General features: G+C 50.3%; 1 protein-coding gene across 1 annotated transcript in view; it reads left to right on the forward strand.

Annotated features, from left to right (window-relative positions):
- The first annotated feature begins 8,943 nt into the window (after nucleotides 1-8,943).
- Nucleotides 8,944-15,506, forward strand: part of TDRD5 (tudor domain containing 5) — a 29,208-nt gene continuing 22,645 nt past the window's right edge. The window contains exons 1-4 of the mRNA XM_054037887.1: nucleotides 8,944-9,208; nucleotides 11,029-11,421; nucleotides 11,896-12,074; nucleotides 14,749-14,832. Of these exons, the coding sequence (XP_053893862.1) occupies nucleotides 8,977-9,208; nucleotides 11,029-11,421; nucleotides 11,896-12,074; nucleotides 14,749-14,832 (888 nt within the window). The 5' untranslated portion in view covers nucleotides 8,944-8,976. The remainder of the gene's footprint in view (nucleotides 9,209-11,028; nucleotides 11,422-11,895; nucleotides 12,075-14,748; nucleotides 14,833-15,506) is intronic.

The following is a 15,506-nucleotide window of genomic DNA, read 5'->3' on the forward strand; positions in this document are numbered from 1 at the left end:
GCTTTTCACTCAGGCCTCTGGGAGAGGAAAATTCTGTTTTGTGGCGGTTTAAATTTGGGGCTCACGGAAATTGGTTTCAATTGATTGAGGTTTTCCCTCTTCCTGAGTTAACAAAGTTTATTTTTTTTAAATTAGGCATCCACTTAGCAGAGCAATGACAAGCCCAGGGTTATGTTTGTTCACCTCCGGCCTCCGAAACTAGAATGAAACAGAAATGCCCTGAGCGCCTGTCTTCTGTTTTGGTTTCTTTCTCTATTTCTCTTCTCCCCCCCGCCTCAGCTTCCCTTGGTTCTCATTGGTATCTGCTATTAGACTATAACTGTTCCTTTCTGCAGTTCCCGTTGATATCCTTCACTTCCTGTCCCAGACCATTGCCAAATGTTGCTGTGCGCTGATACCTAGTAGCAGTATTCTGCCCACGGAAGGGGCTGCATTTTGTTGGTGGGCAAAGTAACTAACAATACAGCAGCCTTCATTTCTATATGGTGCCAGAAGTCTGGCTGGCCCTTTGTAGATCTGTATGAAGCACAGGAAACTTATGTATGCACATTTAAATTGTTGTAAATAACAGTATTTAGTGTGGGATGTTGAAGTTAATGGCTATACTAAAGAAAATAAGTATCTTCTTATAGAGAACATTGGAATGAATTCTTGTGCTGCTGAAAATTCAACCCTGCTTGACCCTTGATGTTAAAGAAATAAAAAATGAGCAGCTGAAATGTTCAAGCCTCTTTCCATTAAAATGAAACTACGTGACTTTATATTTTCAGGAGTAATCCCCTTCCCCAGAGAAATCTTCCCCAACCAAGTGACTTGGTACGCCCAGCTTCTAGACTAGCAGCTATGACCATAGTCTGACTTCTGCTTGTGACACCTTGGTACGTTCAGCCTCGTCCGGCCCAGACACTGTTGCCCTGGTGTTGGGGATGCAAGCACTGGAGATCTCCCATCAGCTGCATTGCCAGACAAGGGAAGCCAGTGCAAGGAGGATGTTAGAGTCTACTAGGGTGACCATACATCCTGTTTTGGCCAGGATAGTCCCTTTTTTTAAGTCCTGTCCTGTCTCAAATTTTTGGGCAAAACTGGGCATTTGTCCTGTGTGCTCTTGCTGACTGATCATCAGTCGGCAAGAGGAAATGGGACAAATGCCCAGTTTTGCCCAAAAAGTGGGGGGTGACCGCTAGGAGGCATGGAGGAACATGCAGGGGGTGGGGATGAGCAGTGATGCCAGCCCCATGTGGGAGGGTGGGCTCAGGGCGGTCAGCAGGTGTGGTTTGGGCTGGCGGTGGCGGCGGGGGGGGGGGGGGAGCTCGGGCCAGCTCTGTGCAGGCGGGCAGTGGGAGGGGGGAAGGGAGGCCTCAGGCCGGCCCCGGGCAGTGTCCCATTTTCCATTTGGGAAAATATGGGTACTCTAACTTTTACTTACTTTCCATTCCCTTTGAGGAGTGAGATTTGTCTGTTAGGGCCGTGCTGTGTACCAGCTCGCGCTATATGCTTTCTTCCATGTGGGGGAGCTGCTGGCCAACAAAGCAGAGGTTAGTGCTTGCTCTGGCTGACTCTGGCATCCAAGGATTTCAAGCTATCCTAAGCACCTAATCCTTAGGTGGATTGAGAGAGAGCTTCTTAGGGCCTATCTGTACTACAGACACAATTGTGGTAATAGGGACCCAGCTACAACAGTGGACTCATAGCCAGCTCTGTTTGGAGCATAGCTGGCACTTAACCATGTTCAGACCTTGCTACAGCATTGGCTCTGCAGGGCTTTAGCCGGGTCTGGAAATGGTTGAGGTTCCCATTGCGTTCAAAGTGGAACTGAGTTGAGCGGTGCTGTGCAGCTGACACTTCAGCCAGGGCCTCCCTCAGGCAATTTCTCTCTCAGCCCCCTTCATCTGCTCCTCTCCCACCACTCAGTGACAGGCACTCACCAGCTGCTCCCGCCTTCCAGCTGGAGCCTCCCCGCCCCCCACCTTGGGGAGGCTGTCGCATCTGGTTGCTGGTTTCTGCAGCAGCAGTGGCAGAAGATGAATTGCCCTAAGGAGGCTGGTAACCAGGAAGTTGGTTCTTTGGGTGGGAAAATGTAAACTTAACAGTTAGGGTAATTAACCATTGGAACAGTTGACCACAGGCAGTGGTGGATTCTCCATCACTGACAATTTTTAAATCCCTATTGGCTATGTTTCATTAAGATTTGTAGTAAGAATTATTTTCTGGTCTTTTATCCAGGATTTCAGACTAGATGATCGTAATTGTCCCTTGGCCTTGGAATCTATGGAAGTGGCTGTGGGTCCTCTTTTGCTGGGGTAGGTGGGGGTCATTGGAGGGAGTGTGGGTGCCCTGTAGCCTGTGGGGAGGGGTGGGTCAGGTGGAGGTGATGTACCCTGACTCGTAGCATGGGGGACCTGAGGATCCAAACCGTCTTGGCTGTCTGGGTTTCAGGTGGGGAGGGAGGATGCCGTGTTTGCACTAAATAGAGCAACAGTGTAGATCTGCCCCTGGCTGCTGTTGTGGGAGCACTGATGCTGGCAGGTGATAGAGCAATGCAACATGTAGCCTACTCAAACTGTACAGAGATGCTGATGGGGACAGAGAAGGATTCCCCTTAGAGCAGAGGTGGGCAAACTACAGCCCGGGGGGCCGCATCTGGTCCTTTAGACATTTTAATATGGCCTCGAGCTCCAGCCGGGGAGCGTGGATAGGGGCTTGCCCTGATCCAGCTGGGGAGTGGGGTCAGGGGCTTGCCCCACGCATACTGGGGCTCTGCTTGGCTCCTGGAAGCAGCAGCATGTCCCCCCTCTGCCTCCTACATGTAGGGGCAGGCAAGGGGCTCTGCACACCACCCCCACAGCTCCCATTAGCTGGCAACCATGGCCAATGGGAGCTGTTGGGGCGGCGCCTGCAGATGGGCAGCACGCCGAGCCACCTTGACACGCCTCTGCATAGACCTGGAGGGAGGACATGCCGCTGCTTCTGGGAGTTGCTTGAGGTAAGCGCTGGCCCGGAGCCTGCACCCTGACCCCCTCCTGCGCCCCTGCCCCAGCCCTGATCCCCCTCCCGAACCCATCGGTCCCAGCCCGGAGCACCCTCTTGCACCCCCACCCCCTCATCCCCAGCCCCACCCCAGAGCCCGCACCCCCAGTCGAAGCCCTCACTGCCTCCTGCACCCAACCCCCAATTTCATGAGCATTCATGACCCACCATACAATTTCCATATCCAGATGTGGCCCTTGGGCCAAAAAGTTTGCCCACTCCTGCCTTAGAGCAACTATAGCCGCAATGGCAGACAGGCAGCTCCCAACCCCAAGAGAAACAGAGGCTTAGACATTTTGAACAAAGCTCATGAGAGCCACACTGAGCCTCAGAGAGATTTGGGGAATAACACCATTGTAACTGAGTTGGCTAATGTGGTTAGGCCCAATTTATGCTATAAGAAATCAGTTCAGCAGCAAGACAATGCTAGTTCTCAGCACACAGAAGCAGCAACCTCCCTTCTGATGAGTTGGTGCTGACTTAGTGCTGATATCCAGAGTTTATCTAGAAGCACAGCTATGCTGTTGTCCAGCAGGTATGTGCGTTGTTGGAGGAGGAGAAAGAGGAAGGGAGTAGAGTTAGCGTGGCAACAGTCTTTGTTTTCTTTTGGATTCCTGTTTTATTGGAAATCTTTGCAGCCTGCTAAGTCAGGATATTACAGGCATGCCTGAACTCTGAACTTTCTACTCCTTGATCTAGTTTGTAGTGTTAGGATCTTGAAACATATTCTTTACTGGCAGATTACTGGTCGCAGGGAAATGTTGAATGAATGGGGCTACTGTCAAGCAAATGGAGTTGGGTAGGTACTTGGGAGAAAACAGTGATACATAATTAATGGTGTCCTTAATCATCCCCAAATGCTTTATAAACTATATACATACAAAAATTGCCTGTTTAACCAGGTATATCAACATTATGGAACAGTGTGGAATGGGAAGAGAACAGAGAAGGATCCCGTTGGATATGGGACTGCAAGTGGAATTTCAGGTCAGCAGCAAGTAATTCTGAAAGTTGGTCAGACTGCTTCGGCTATGGCCCTTTCTCGCCAAAAGTACGATGCAATCTTTAATAACTATAAGAGCCTGGACCTTTGATTTCTTGTCTGCTGTTCTGGATGCTATTTCCCAAGGGTTCTTTGTAAGAGCAGTTTGCAGCTGAGCAACTCTCAGTTGATCTCAGGAATTTGGATTTGAGAATACTGCAGCATGTTTACTCCTGCCCTGTGGAAAATCTGCGTAGAATGAAGACAGGAATTGTTTACTCAAATGCAGGCATTTCCCCCGTTTTCTCCAAACCCCTTAATCTGTAGCCTGAGTCTCTGGGAATTGTACCGAAACATACAACTTTTTGGAAATAAACAAAATAACTGAACAGGCATCACAGATGGACTCAGGAAGAGAAATAGAACATTGGCCTGAACACAGGACTGGGAGTCAAGAATTCTAATCCAGATTAACAGTGATTCCCCTTTTACCCTTGGATTTCGCCTCTGTAAAGTAGGGATTATAAACAGAGTTCTGCAAAAATATTCCAAAAACTATCAAAATATGTAAAATGTATCCATTTTAATTTTGTTGCAATAAATTAAAATTGGTCCCTTTCTTTTCTCAGTTTGTGTGTATGTAAAAGTGGAATAATACCTATTTCACACAGAGGTGCTAATTAATATTTAAGTGCTTCGAAGGGGTAAAGTGCCAACTATTATTCTATTGTGTTGGCTCTAAAGGACAGGGTCACTTTGTTATAAGATGACTGATTAATAAAGAGATGGAGAAAATTGGCTTGATTGCATGAGATCTCAAGGACATAAATCAATACTCTTCTACCCAGAAAAAATCATAGAATCATAGAACTAGAAGGGATCTCGAGAGGTCATCTAGTCCAGTCCCCTGCACACATGGCAGGACTAAGTATTATCTAGACCATCCCTGACAGGCGTTTGTCCAACCTGCTCTTAAAAATCCCCAACGATGGAGATTCCACCACTTCATTAGGCAATGTATTCCAGTGCTTAACCACTCGGACAGTTAGGAAGTTTTTCCTAATGTCCAACCTAACCCGCCCTGGCTGCAATTTAAGACCACTGCTTCTTGTTCTATCCTCAGATGTTAAGAAGAACAATTTTTCTCCCTCATCCTTGTAACAACCTTTTATGTACTTGAAAACAGTTATGTCCCCTTTCAGTCATCTCTTCTTCAGACTAAATAAACCCAATTTTTTCAATCTTCTTCATAGGTCATGTTTTCTAAGATCTTTAAACATTTTTGTTGCTCTTCTCTGGACTTTCTCCAATTTCTCCACATTTTTCCTGAAATGTGGCACACAGAACTAGATGCAGTACTCCAACTGAGGCCTAATCAGTGGTAGTAGAGCAGAAGAATTACTTCTCCTGTCTTGCTTACAATACTCCTGCTAATACATCCCAGAATTATGTTTGCTTTTTTTTTTTTTTTTTTTTTTTTTTTTTTTGCAACAGCGTTACACTGTTGACTCATATTTAGCTTGTGATCCACTATGACCCCCAGATCCCTTTCCGCAGTATTTCTTCCTAGGCAGTCATCTCCCATTTTGATGTGTGCAACTGATTGTCCCTTCCTAAGTGGAGTACTCTGCATTTGTCCTTATTGAATTTCATTCTATTTACTTCAGACCATTTCTCCAGTTTGTCCAGATCATTTTGAATTTTAATCTTATCCTCCAAAGCACTTGCAACCCCTCCCAACTTGGTATTGTCCGCAAAATTTATAAGTGTATTCTCTATGCCACTATCTAAATCACTGATGACGATATTGAACAGAACTGATCCCTGCGGGACCCCACTCGTTATGCCCTTCCAGCATGACTCTGAACCACTGATAACTACTCTCTGGGAACCAGTTATGCACCCACCTTTTAGTAGCGGAATCTAGGTTGTATTTAGCTAGTTTGTTTATGGGAAGGTCATGTGAGACCGTATCAAAAGCTTTACTAAAGTCAAGATATACCATATCTACTGCTTCCCCCCATCCACAAGGCTTGTAACACCACTGGGATTGATTAGTGCCTCTTCATTTCTTCCCAGGTCCAGGGCCGTCCCTAGACATTTTGGTGCCCTATGCAGCCCCCCTGTGGGGGGGGGCAAGGGTTGGCCCCAGGCCTCTGGGGGGTGGGGGCTGGCCCCAGGCCTCCACAGGAGGGCAGGAGCAGGCTTGGGAGCAGGGGGGAAACTACACCCCAGCACGAGCTGGCGGAGCAGAGCAGGTTGGGACCAGGTTGTTCCACTTCCTGCTGCCCGGTGAGTGCAAGGCAGGCCCGACCCCACACTCATGGGGTGGCGGGAAGTGGAGTGACCCAGCCCCAGCCCACTCTGCTCTGCTCCCCTGGTTCCCAGCCTTGGGACTTGGGGAGCAGGGGGGAACCACCCCCCAGCACTCACTGGTGGCGCAGAGAGGGCTGGGGCTGGGTCGCTCCACTTCCTGCCGCCGGGTGAGTGCAGGGCACGCCGGACCCCTGCTGCAGACCCCTGAGATGTTGCTCAGGGGAAGGGGTGGAGTGGGGGTGGGGCAGAGCAGGGGTGGGAAGAGGTGGGGTGGGGGCAGAGCAGGGGCGGGGGCTTTGGGGAAGGGGTGGAGTGGGGGCGGGGTTGGGGCAGATCTGGGGCGGGAAGAGACGGGCTCATGCGGAAGAGGCGGAGCAGGGGCAGTTTTCCTGGGCGGTTCAGCCAGCCGGGGGATCAGGCTGGCCTCTGGAGCAGTATGCAGCTGTGTAGGGCACCAGGAAATTTGGGGCAATTTGGTGCCCCAAATTTCCTGGTGCCCTAAGCAGCTGCGTACTTTGCATATGGGTAAGGACGTCCCTGCCCAAGTCTTAATGTTTTGTCTGACATTTTTCAATGCTTGCATCGTTTTGTACAAGCCTAGGTTTTGGGGCCGTAATATACACACTGTGCCGTTACATTGTGCTGTTGTGTTGAAACATCAGTGTTGTGGAGCAATGATCCTTTCTGGGAATTTTCCTAACCTTCCATGAGGTAGGTCTGTGGAATGTGTAAGGCAGAGGTGAGCAAACTACGGCCCGCGGGACCATCCTGCTTGGCCCCTGAGGTCCCGGCCGGGGAGGCTAGCCCCCAGCCCCTCCTCTGCTGTTCCCCCTCCCCTGCAGCCTCAGCTTGCTGCGCCGCCAGTGCTCTGGGCCGCTGCTCCTGCAGGGCAGCGCAGTGGTGTGGCTGGCTCTGGCATGGTAAGGGGAGTACCGGGGGGCAGTCAGGGGATAGGGGGTGGTTGGATGGGGTGGAGGTTCTGGGGGAGTGGTCAGGGAATGGGGAACGGGGGGTTGGATAGGTGTGGGAGTCCCAGGGAACCTGTCAGGCAGCGGGTGTGTAGATAGGGGTCGGGGTAGTCAGGGGACAGGGATAAGGGGGGTTTGGATAGGGGGTGGGGTCCTGGGGGGGGCGGTTAAGGGCAGGGGATTCTGGGAGGGGGCAGTCAGGGGACGAGGAGCAGGGGGCGTTGGATGGGTTGGGGATTTTGAGGGGGGCAGTCGGGGCAGGAAGTGGGAGGGGGCAAATAGGGGGCAGGGGCCTGGCTGTTTGGGGAGGCACAGCCTTCCTTACCCGGCCCTCCATATAGTTTTGCAACCCCGATGTGGCCCTCGGGCCAAAAAGTTTGCCCACCCCTGGTGTAAGGGCTTAAAGTTGATGCTAATTGGAGATTGTGTGTTCATGATGTGGAGCTGGGCTGGAGGTTTATGTTGGGGTGTGGTTGACCTTCCCCCCATCCCTTTGCTTTCTTTGAGCCTGAAGGGGCAGGGCTCAATCATGATTCTGTGGCAAGGTCCTGGGCCTGCTTTCAAGGCCCCATTGCTCTCATTGTACCAAGGCTAGCCCTGAATGGATTTAGCTAGCTGTGCTGTCAGGTCTGTCTGAAGCCCATGTAGAGATCTCATGTTTTGCTTTGTGCCTCACATGGTTATGGGTTACCAGGATGGGCATCGCTAGCATGGCGCAGTAGGACATGGCTCCGTGGGACACGCAGGGGGTGGCCTGAAGTGTCAGACGGGAGCTCAGCAAAGGGGCCACTCAGTACAACTTTGGGGTGCAGCTGTACTGTTGATGCCTGTCACTTGGGATAGAACTCAGTCCTGGCTATTCCCCCACAGGCACCTCACTGTTTTGGGTGGGGACCCTGGGGACCCCGCCCCATGGGCAGCTCCTGACCTATGGAAGGCTGGCCCAGCATCAGCCCCAGCAGGGGGCGGGCTGCCTGAGCGCAGTACCTCGCTCACACCACTGGGTGGCGCTCTATGCCGCTGGTGAGGCTCTAGCGCCCCTCCGCGGCTCTCTATGGTCTCCCTGGTAGAACGCCCCTCCTCAGGCGCCGCTGTATGGTCTGGTGGGGTTGGTGGACACAGGGGCGGGGTGTTTGTGCGCAGGCGCACAGCGTGGGCACCACGTGAGGGAGCGACCCGGCGAGGGGACGCGACGCGAGGACCCAGCCCGAGCCCGCGGGAAGGTGGGGGCGGGGTGGAGGGAGGAGGGCTTGGGGCAGGAATCGCCATGGGGGAGGGGCGGTAACAGCAGAGGGGGCGCTAGTTGTGGGGGGAAGGGACGGGGAGACGCAGTGGCAATAACCCGGGGGGTGAGGGAGAGGCAGTAACTGCATGAGGGACAGTAATTTCGTGGGGGGAGGAGCAGTAATTGTGAGGGGGCAATAACTGCAGAGTGATTCTGGGGAGAAGGGGACAGGCTGATGCAGGGGCTGAGGGCAGTAACTGTGGGGCAAGGGCTGTTGTGCTGCACTCTTGGTGCTGGCTCAGAGTCCCCCCCGCTCTCCTCCCCGCCCCCTCCCCGGTGCCCTTGCTTGCCTGTCTCTAGGGCTTGTGTAAAAGTCCATCAGGGACGTGGTTCCAGTGCCTCTCCTCCCTGCTGGAAGCTGCGCTCTCTGCCCACTCTGTCTCTTCCCTAGCGCAAACATGTCGGACCAAGAGCGCCTCATGGACTCGCTGAGGAAAGAGGTGAGGTCACTGCTGATGGCTGTCAAAGAGGGCCTCACCCCAGTACAGCTGGAGGGGGAGTACCGGACTATGATCGGCAAACCTCTCCCGTTGCACGCCCTGGGCTACCGATCCACCCTGGAGCTGGTGAAGGACATGCCCGATGTCGTCAGCATCTGCTCCCGTAGAGATGGCTATGTTGTACTGAAAGGTGGGTGCGCGACTCCCCTGGCAATAGGAGCAAATGACTTGGGACCCTCACCCAAGCATGGAAAGGCATTCAGTAGAACAGTCTCATGCTGTACTTGTAGTCTGTATGTGAATGATACAAGGCTGGTATAGCGTGTGGACCCTGGACGTGGAGCATTTGGACGTGGGGGGAAGGTACCCAGATCCTACTTCTTTCTTGTTTCCTCACCTTTGGGAGCAGAGTCTTTGGAATGATCAGCAACAGCAGCTCTGTTTTGGGAGGAGTAAGTTTTGCAAAATTGAAGAGGCAAGCAGCTCCAGGGGGAGGATGAATTGACATTTTAAAATCTTTTTTTTTTTAAGAAATAAGAGGGGTGATGTGGAAGTGCTGGGAGAGCGTAGTTCAGTCTCCAAAAATGTTCATAGCATTCTTTGATAAGCTCCATAATACCACTCCATCAGTCCAGAGAGATCTTGCAAGGCTAGCTATGTGCCCCCTATAACTGAAGGTATTCAGGGTTTGGTATCAATAACAGCCTCTCTCACTGGTGGTGCTGGCTTGTTTTAAAGGCATGTAGATAGTCTTTTTAATTTGAGGCCTCCCAAAGCACCATGCAAGCTGTGACAGATATGGCAATTTCCTGCAATGTCTTTTGGAGATGATATTGAATTAAGGTTAAATAGCTTTGGAGTCCACTGTATTATAAATGCAAAGTTTGTATTATTGTATTGCATTATTATGGGATTGTATGCAACTTCTCTAGGAAGGAAAGACTTGGCCAATGTATACCCTGAGAAGTGTTGAGTTTCAAAGGACTCTTGCGCAATGGGCCAGACAAGAAGGAAATGTTGGGACAAAGTTAAGTGGGTTTTCTAGGAAATACCTGGACCCAACCTTTCAATGCTATGCCCAGAGGAGAGTGCCATTGTCAGACTGATGATATAAGCATGGCCTCTCAAACACAAAGACACAAGCTGTATAAAGGAAAGGCTAATCTATGAATGTGTGTGTTTTGAGCAAACAGCTGTTGTAACCATGGAAAAGCCCCATAGTGGGGTTCGAAGGAGCTATCACCTACTAGAACTCCTGCTCAAGTTCAGGTTGATCTCTAATGAGCTTATTAGCATGGTGGGTAGGTTTTTATTGTTTTTAATAGTTTTTCACGTTAAGAATGAATGTACATGCTTAGAAAGGGCTGTGTGGTAACTTATAACTGTGGGCAATTACACTGTTTATAGCCGCTGATGAGAAGGCAAAGCACAGATGGAGACCTGCTTAGGCATTCTGACTTACTAGGGAACTGCAGCCTGGAAAAACCCCTGTCAGGAGGGAAAGAGATATGGGTCTCTGCCCAAGAGAGGTGAGGAGCTGGGAGTCTAGAGTGGGTGCCCTTGCTGGAGCACAAGGGGGAAATACACATGCAGTTGCCATGAACTGACACCAGCTATGTATATACAGGGATCACTTTATCAAATAGTTGTAGATACTGAAGCTAAACTGCACATCAGTGTAGGGCAGTGAAAAAAGAATGCTGTATCTGATTGAAATTGCAAGGTGAATTTAGGTAGAATGTAACTGCACAAATTGGAATTGGTCCAAGACACTGTTGCTAACACTTCTAACATTGTGAAAAAGGACATGATGACTGGTGGTTAGGGCCTTGGTTTTACATCTTGTTCAAAAGGCTGTAGCTCCAGCAAAGCATATTGTGCTGTAGCACTATCAAAAGGTCCAGTAGGGTTTTGTTGCAATATCCTCAGAAAGGGGCTAGTAAAAGGGAAGGGGGAGAGAGGAAGAGCATTACCCAACACAGCTTTAACTATTTATTTCTGCTGCTTTAGTCATTGCAGATGAGACCACCAGGGGAATGGCAAGTTTGGTTGCCAAACAGAGGACCAGTTCTAAGGTGCGAAATGTCATGCGAAGAACAAATGCCTTCTCTCGCCCCAGCCTGCCCCGGCGGGGCCGGACCCCTCCTATCCTGCCCGCTATGGTGAAGAGTGAGCTGAAGGACCTGCTGAGTCTGTCCCCAGTCTTGCTTTCAGATTTTGATAAGGCCTTTGCCAGGCGTTTTGGACGGACATTCCAGTATATGCGCTATGGATTCTTCTCCATGATGGAAGTGCTGAGCGCAGCCTCTGATATCATTGCCATTGAGCAGACCAGGGCGGGCTCTCTGCTGACCCTGAAGCAAAGCCCCTCAGTTAAGCAACAGCAGGAAAAGCTGTCACAGGGTGAGGCTGTATTTGTATTTAACTTGGGGCAGGTAGTTCTGATTAGCACATATTGTCACTTTTTCTTCAAGCAGACCGTGTTTCAGGTGAAAGGGGCTAGGTCTCCACTGGCTGCAATAGCACCCATCCTTTAGAATTCAGCACAGGAGGGCTGTAGTAGTGCTGCTGCCGCAGCTGTGTGCCCAGCCCAGTGCCAAAGGGTTCTGGCTCTGTATGACTTGGGGCTTTATTACATGATTCCTCCTCTGTGTTCTCCGGGGTAGGTGGATGGAGAGGGGTGAGTTTAGCTAATCTGAAGTGTATACTCTATAGATAGCTTTTATTAATATGACAAAGGTTGCCTCTTTGTTGTGGAGCTGGATAAACATTGGTGTGAGCCTAACATTGCCTGCCTGCCAGGGGAAATGGAAAACTGTGATCTGCATGTTCACATAGTTTGATTAATGCCATGTATAAATCTCTTCTCTGCTTAAGGTGAGATGGTGATTCAGCCAATGAAAGCAGAGCAGCCTAAGTCTGCTTCTCTGCCACCACCTGCAGTTGGGACACCCCCTCCAGGATCTGTCTTCTGTACAGAGAGCCTCGAAACACCAAAACGGGGATCAGAGCCAGTGGAAGCAGAAGTAGGGAACTGTGGTGAGAGACTGAAACAAGTGAGTAACTGAAGAAGTGAGCTGTGGGGTCTCTTATCGTTAAGCAGAGTCATTTAATAATGTAATTGTCTCTGGGCTATAGTGTATCATCAGTACAAGGCAAAACAAGGTTTTCTAAATTGTTTTCAGATTAGTTCAACAAGAAACAAATTGATATTAGCATGGGCTATTGAAATCCTATTTCTGGTGGCAAAATCTCTGTACTCATATTACAGATCACCCATTGGCCAATTCCTGTAATGACTATCAACTTGTTACTTAATGATAGTGCCTTCCACTCAAAGATCTCAGAGCACTTAACATTAAGCCTCATAACCCTCCTGTGAGGGTAGATAAGCCATGGTAACTATTCTCACTTTACACATATGGAAACTGAGGTACACTGTGGTTAACACACTTGTCCTAGATCACACAGAATCTCATAGAGAAAGGAATAGAAACCAGGAGCCTTGAGTCCCTGTACTTTGCTCAGACTACTAGATATACTTCCTCCCAAGGACAAAAAAGAATGGAGGCTTTTCCAGGTAATGCCATAACTGAAAAATACTATTTCCTTTGTCTTTTCTGGTCCTGATGGGCCCTATGCTGAGGTAGAATATAACTGGACCGTTTATTAGCACCAGGGAAGAGTTTGGTCCAAAGGCCAGCCATTGTTATTGAGATCTCTGTGCTAGGCAATATTCAGACAAAGGAAGACACTCGCTCTCCTCACCCCAGTGTGCTTACCTAGGTGATCAGGCACAGACAATCCAATACTGACCCACGATGAATACAGTGATTAATGGTACAAATGGGAGGTGGTGTGGATTATTTTAGATCATGGTTGAAGTACTAATGGAGCAGCATGTGTTAAGGAGGGATTTGAAATGAATAATACTTCACACCTAAGAGGGTCATTTAGCAAATGAGAGAGAGTGAGTTCTGTGTATAGGGGACAGCATGGGGGTAGGTGCATAGACATGAGTGGGGGGAAAAAATACAACGGATAGGTTTATCAGGGAGGTTTAGATGAAGTGTAGGCTGTGAGCGGGAACTGATCCAGAATTGTAATAGGCTGCAGTGTAGTTAGTTCCTGCTAAAACGCCCATATGCCCTGGGATGGTAGGTGGGAGAATGCCATGGCAAGAGCCTAAGGGACAAAGGAAGAATGAAAGAAAGTGTGAGGTGTTCTGAGAGCTCCAGAAACCTTGCTTATGGTCAGGGTCGTACCTACTAATATCCAAGTACACAGCTGTGTAGGGCACCAGGAAATTTGCGGCACTAAATTTCCTGGTGCCCTTCGCAGCTGCATGCTGCTCCAGCCCCTGCTCTGCCTCTTCCCTATGGCCCCTGCCCAGCCCCTGCTCTGCAGAAGCCCTGCCCCCACTCCAACCCTTCCCCAAAGCCCCTACCCCTGTTCCGCCCCTGCCCCACCTCTTCCTGCCCCTGCTCTGCCCCAGCCCCGCCCCCACTCCCCTGAGGACTGCAGCAGGGGTCGGGTCTGCACTCACCGGTGGCGGTAAGTGGAGTGACCTGGCCCCAGCCTGCTCTGCTCCCCTGGCCCCCAGCTGCACGGCTGGTGAGTGCTGGGGGGTGGTACCCCCTGCCTCCTAAGCCCCAAGGCTGGGAGCCAGGGGAGCAGAGCGGAGCAGGCTGTGTCTGGGTCACTCCACTTCCCACTGCCCCGTGAGTGTGGGGTTGGGCTTGCCCTGCACTCACTGGGCAGCCGGAAGTGGCATGACCTGGGCCGGGCCCGACCCGCACCACTCTGCTGGCTAGTGCTGGGGGGCGGTTTCCCCCCCTGCTTCCCAAACCGTCCCCCCCGTGCCCTCGGAGGCCTGGGGCCAGCCACCCACCACCACGGGGGGGCTGCATAGGGCACCAAAATGGCTAGGGACGGCCCTGCTTATGGCTAGCACAAAGTCTGCTTTATGATGAGGTGATGCAACACCAGTGGTATAATGGCAAATGTAAGCAATAATTAATTGGAGACCCCTGCATCACAGCAAGACCCATCATCAGTAATGGTGATCTACAGAATAGTCACCAGAGATTATGGAGGGCAAGAACTACTAGACCAGTGGTCCCCAAAGCGGTGCCCGCGGGTGCCATGGTGCCCGCCGGGGCATCTATGTGTGCCCGCCTACTGACAAGGGAGTGCCCCGCCACCGAGCAGTGCGGCTGCCGAACAAGCAGCCGCCAAAATACCGCCGAGAAGTAGCAACGTGAAGAAGCGTCACTGCCGAAATGCCGCTCTTTTCGGTGGTATTTCGGCGGCGACGCCTCTTGATGACGCTGCTTCTTGGAGGCATTTCGGCGGCTATGCTTCTTCGCGTTGCTTCTCGGCGGCTGCTTGTCCGGCGGCCGCACTCTTTGGTGGCTAGTAGTCAGGCGCCCGCCCCGCTGAAAAGGTTGGGGACCACTGTACTAGACATTCCAAGTGCCTGTATCTGAGCAGTTTTAGAGTTAATGGTTGTGCATCTTGTGCATGCAGTGTGTTTTAAAAATCCTTTGCTAGATGCTGACATTCAACCCTGTTTCACTGCAATCCTAATCTTTTTATGTAATTTCCACTAATAAACAAATCTTTTACTGGAATTATTTGCCCCCTTGATTGCACAATTGATATGAGTTTTCTTGAGCCTTGGAATTCACCTTTTTGTTCTTGGTATGATTTTTGGCTTTTTCCTTGAAGTTGGAGAAGGATATTAAGATGATGCTTGCACAGAAGGGAGCCGGAGGGACCGTTGGCTCAGAACTCAAAGAAAAGATCCGAGTTGTAAGTGTTGTTCATATCTGGAAATGTCTCTAAGCTTTGGACAGGAATAAGCATTTAGACATTAGCATGTCTAAAGCCTGATGATCAAGGAACACCACCATTGCTTCTCAGTAGACTTGGTGGTTACAAGTAAATTAGGGAAGATGGTGTGGGGTCAGCTTGCCTGTGGTCTGCCTCTCTTCACGCAGGATTGAAATACATTGTTTCCTCTGTCTTTGGCATCAGATAATCTGTATTCTCTGCTGGGTTTTTCCAGGCTATCCTGATGCTTGTGCAGAACCAGAACCTGTGAAAGGTGGTAACACCCTATAGATTATTTAAATGTGTGTATTTAGGGGGAGTGAGATCACACTGGACAACAATCTACTATCATCTTTTTTACTGCTTGTGTCTTGAACTGTTCCCCTTCACAGCAACTGAAATTTTACAGATAGTTCATGTGCTAAAGAGCTCACCATCTTCCTATAAGTTTGGACAGTACCTTGCATGTTATGGGTGCACTTAAGCAACCATACTGAAATACAATGGTGGACTGCTAGTTGGGGCTTCTCAGCATAGCTGTCTGGGTCAGGGGTTCTGAACCTGGAGGTCGTGAGCAGATAGATGTAGGAGGCATGACTACTTTGTCCTTCCCATATTGCTAAGTGGGAGAGGGTTTTTTGGCTAGATTTGGC

This window comes from Malaclemys terrapin, chromosome 8 (genome assembly GCF_027887155.1).
Source record: "Malaclemys terrapin pileata isolate rMalTer1 chromosome 8, rMalTer1.hap1, whole genome shotgun sequence".
Taxonomy (NCBI): domain Eukaryota; kingdom Metazoa; phylum Chordata; order Testudines; family Emydidae; genus Malaclemys; species Malaclemys terrapin.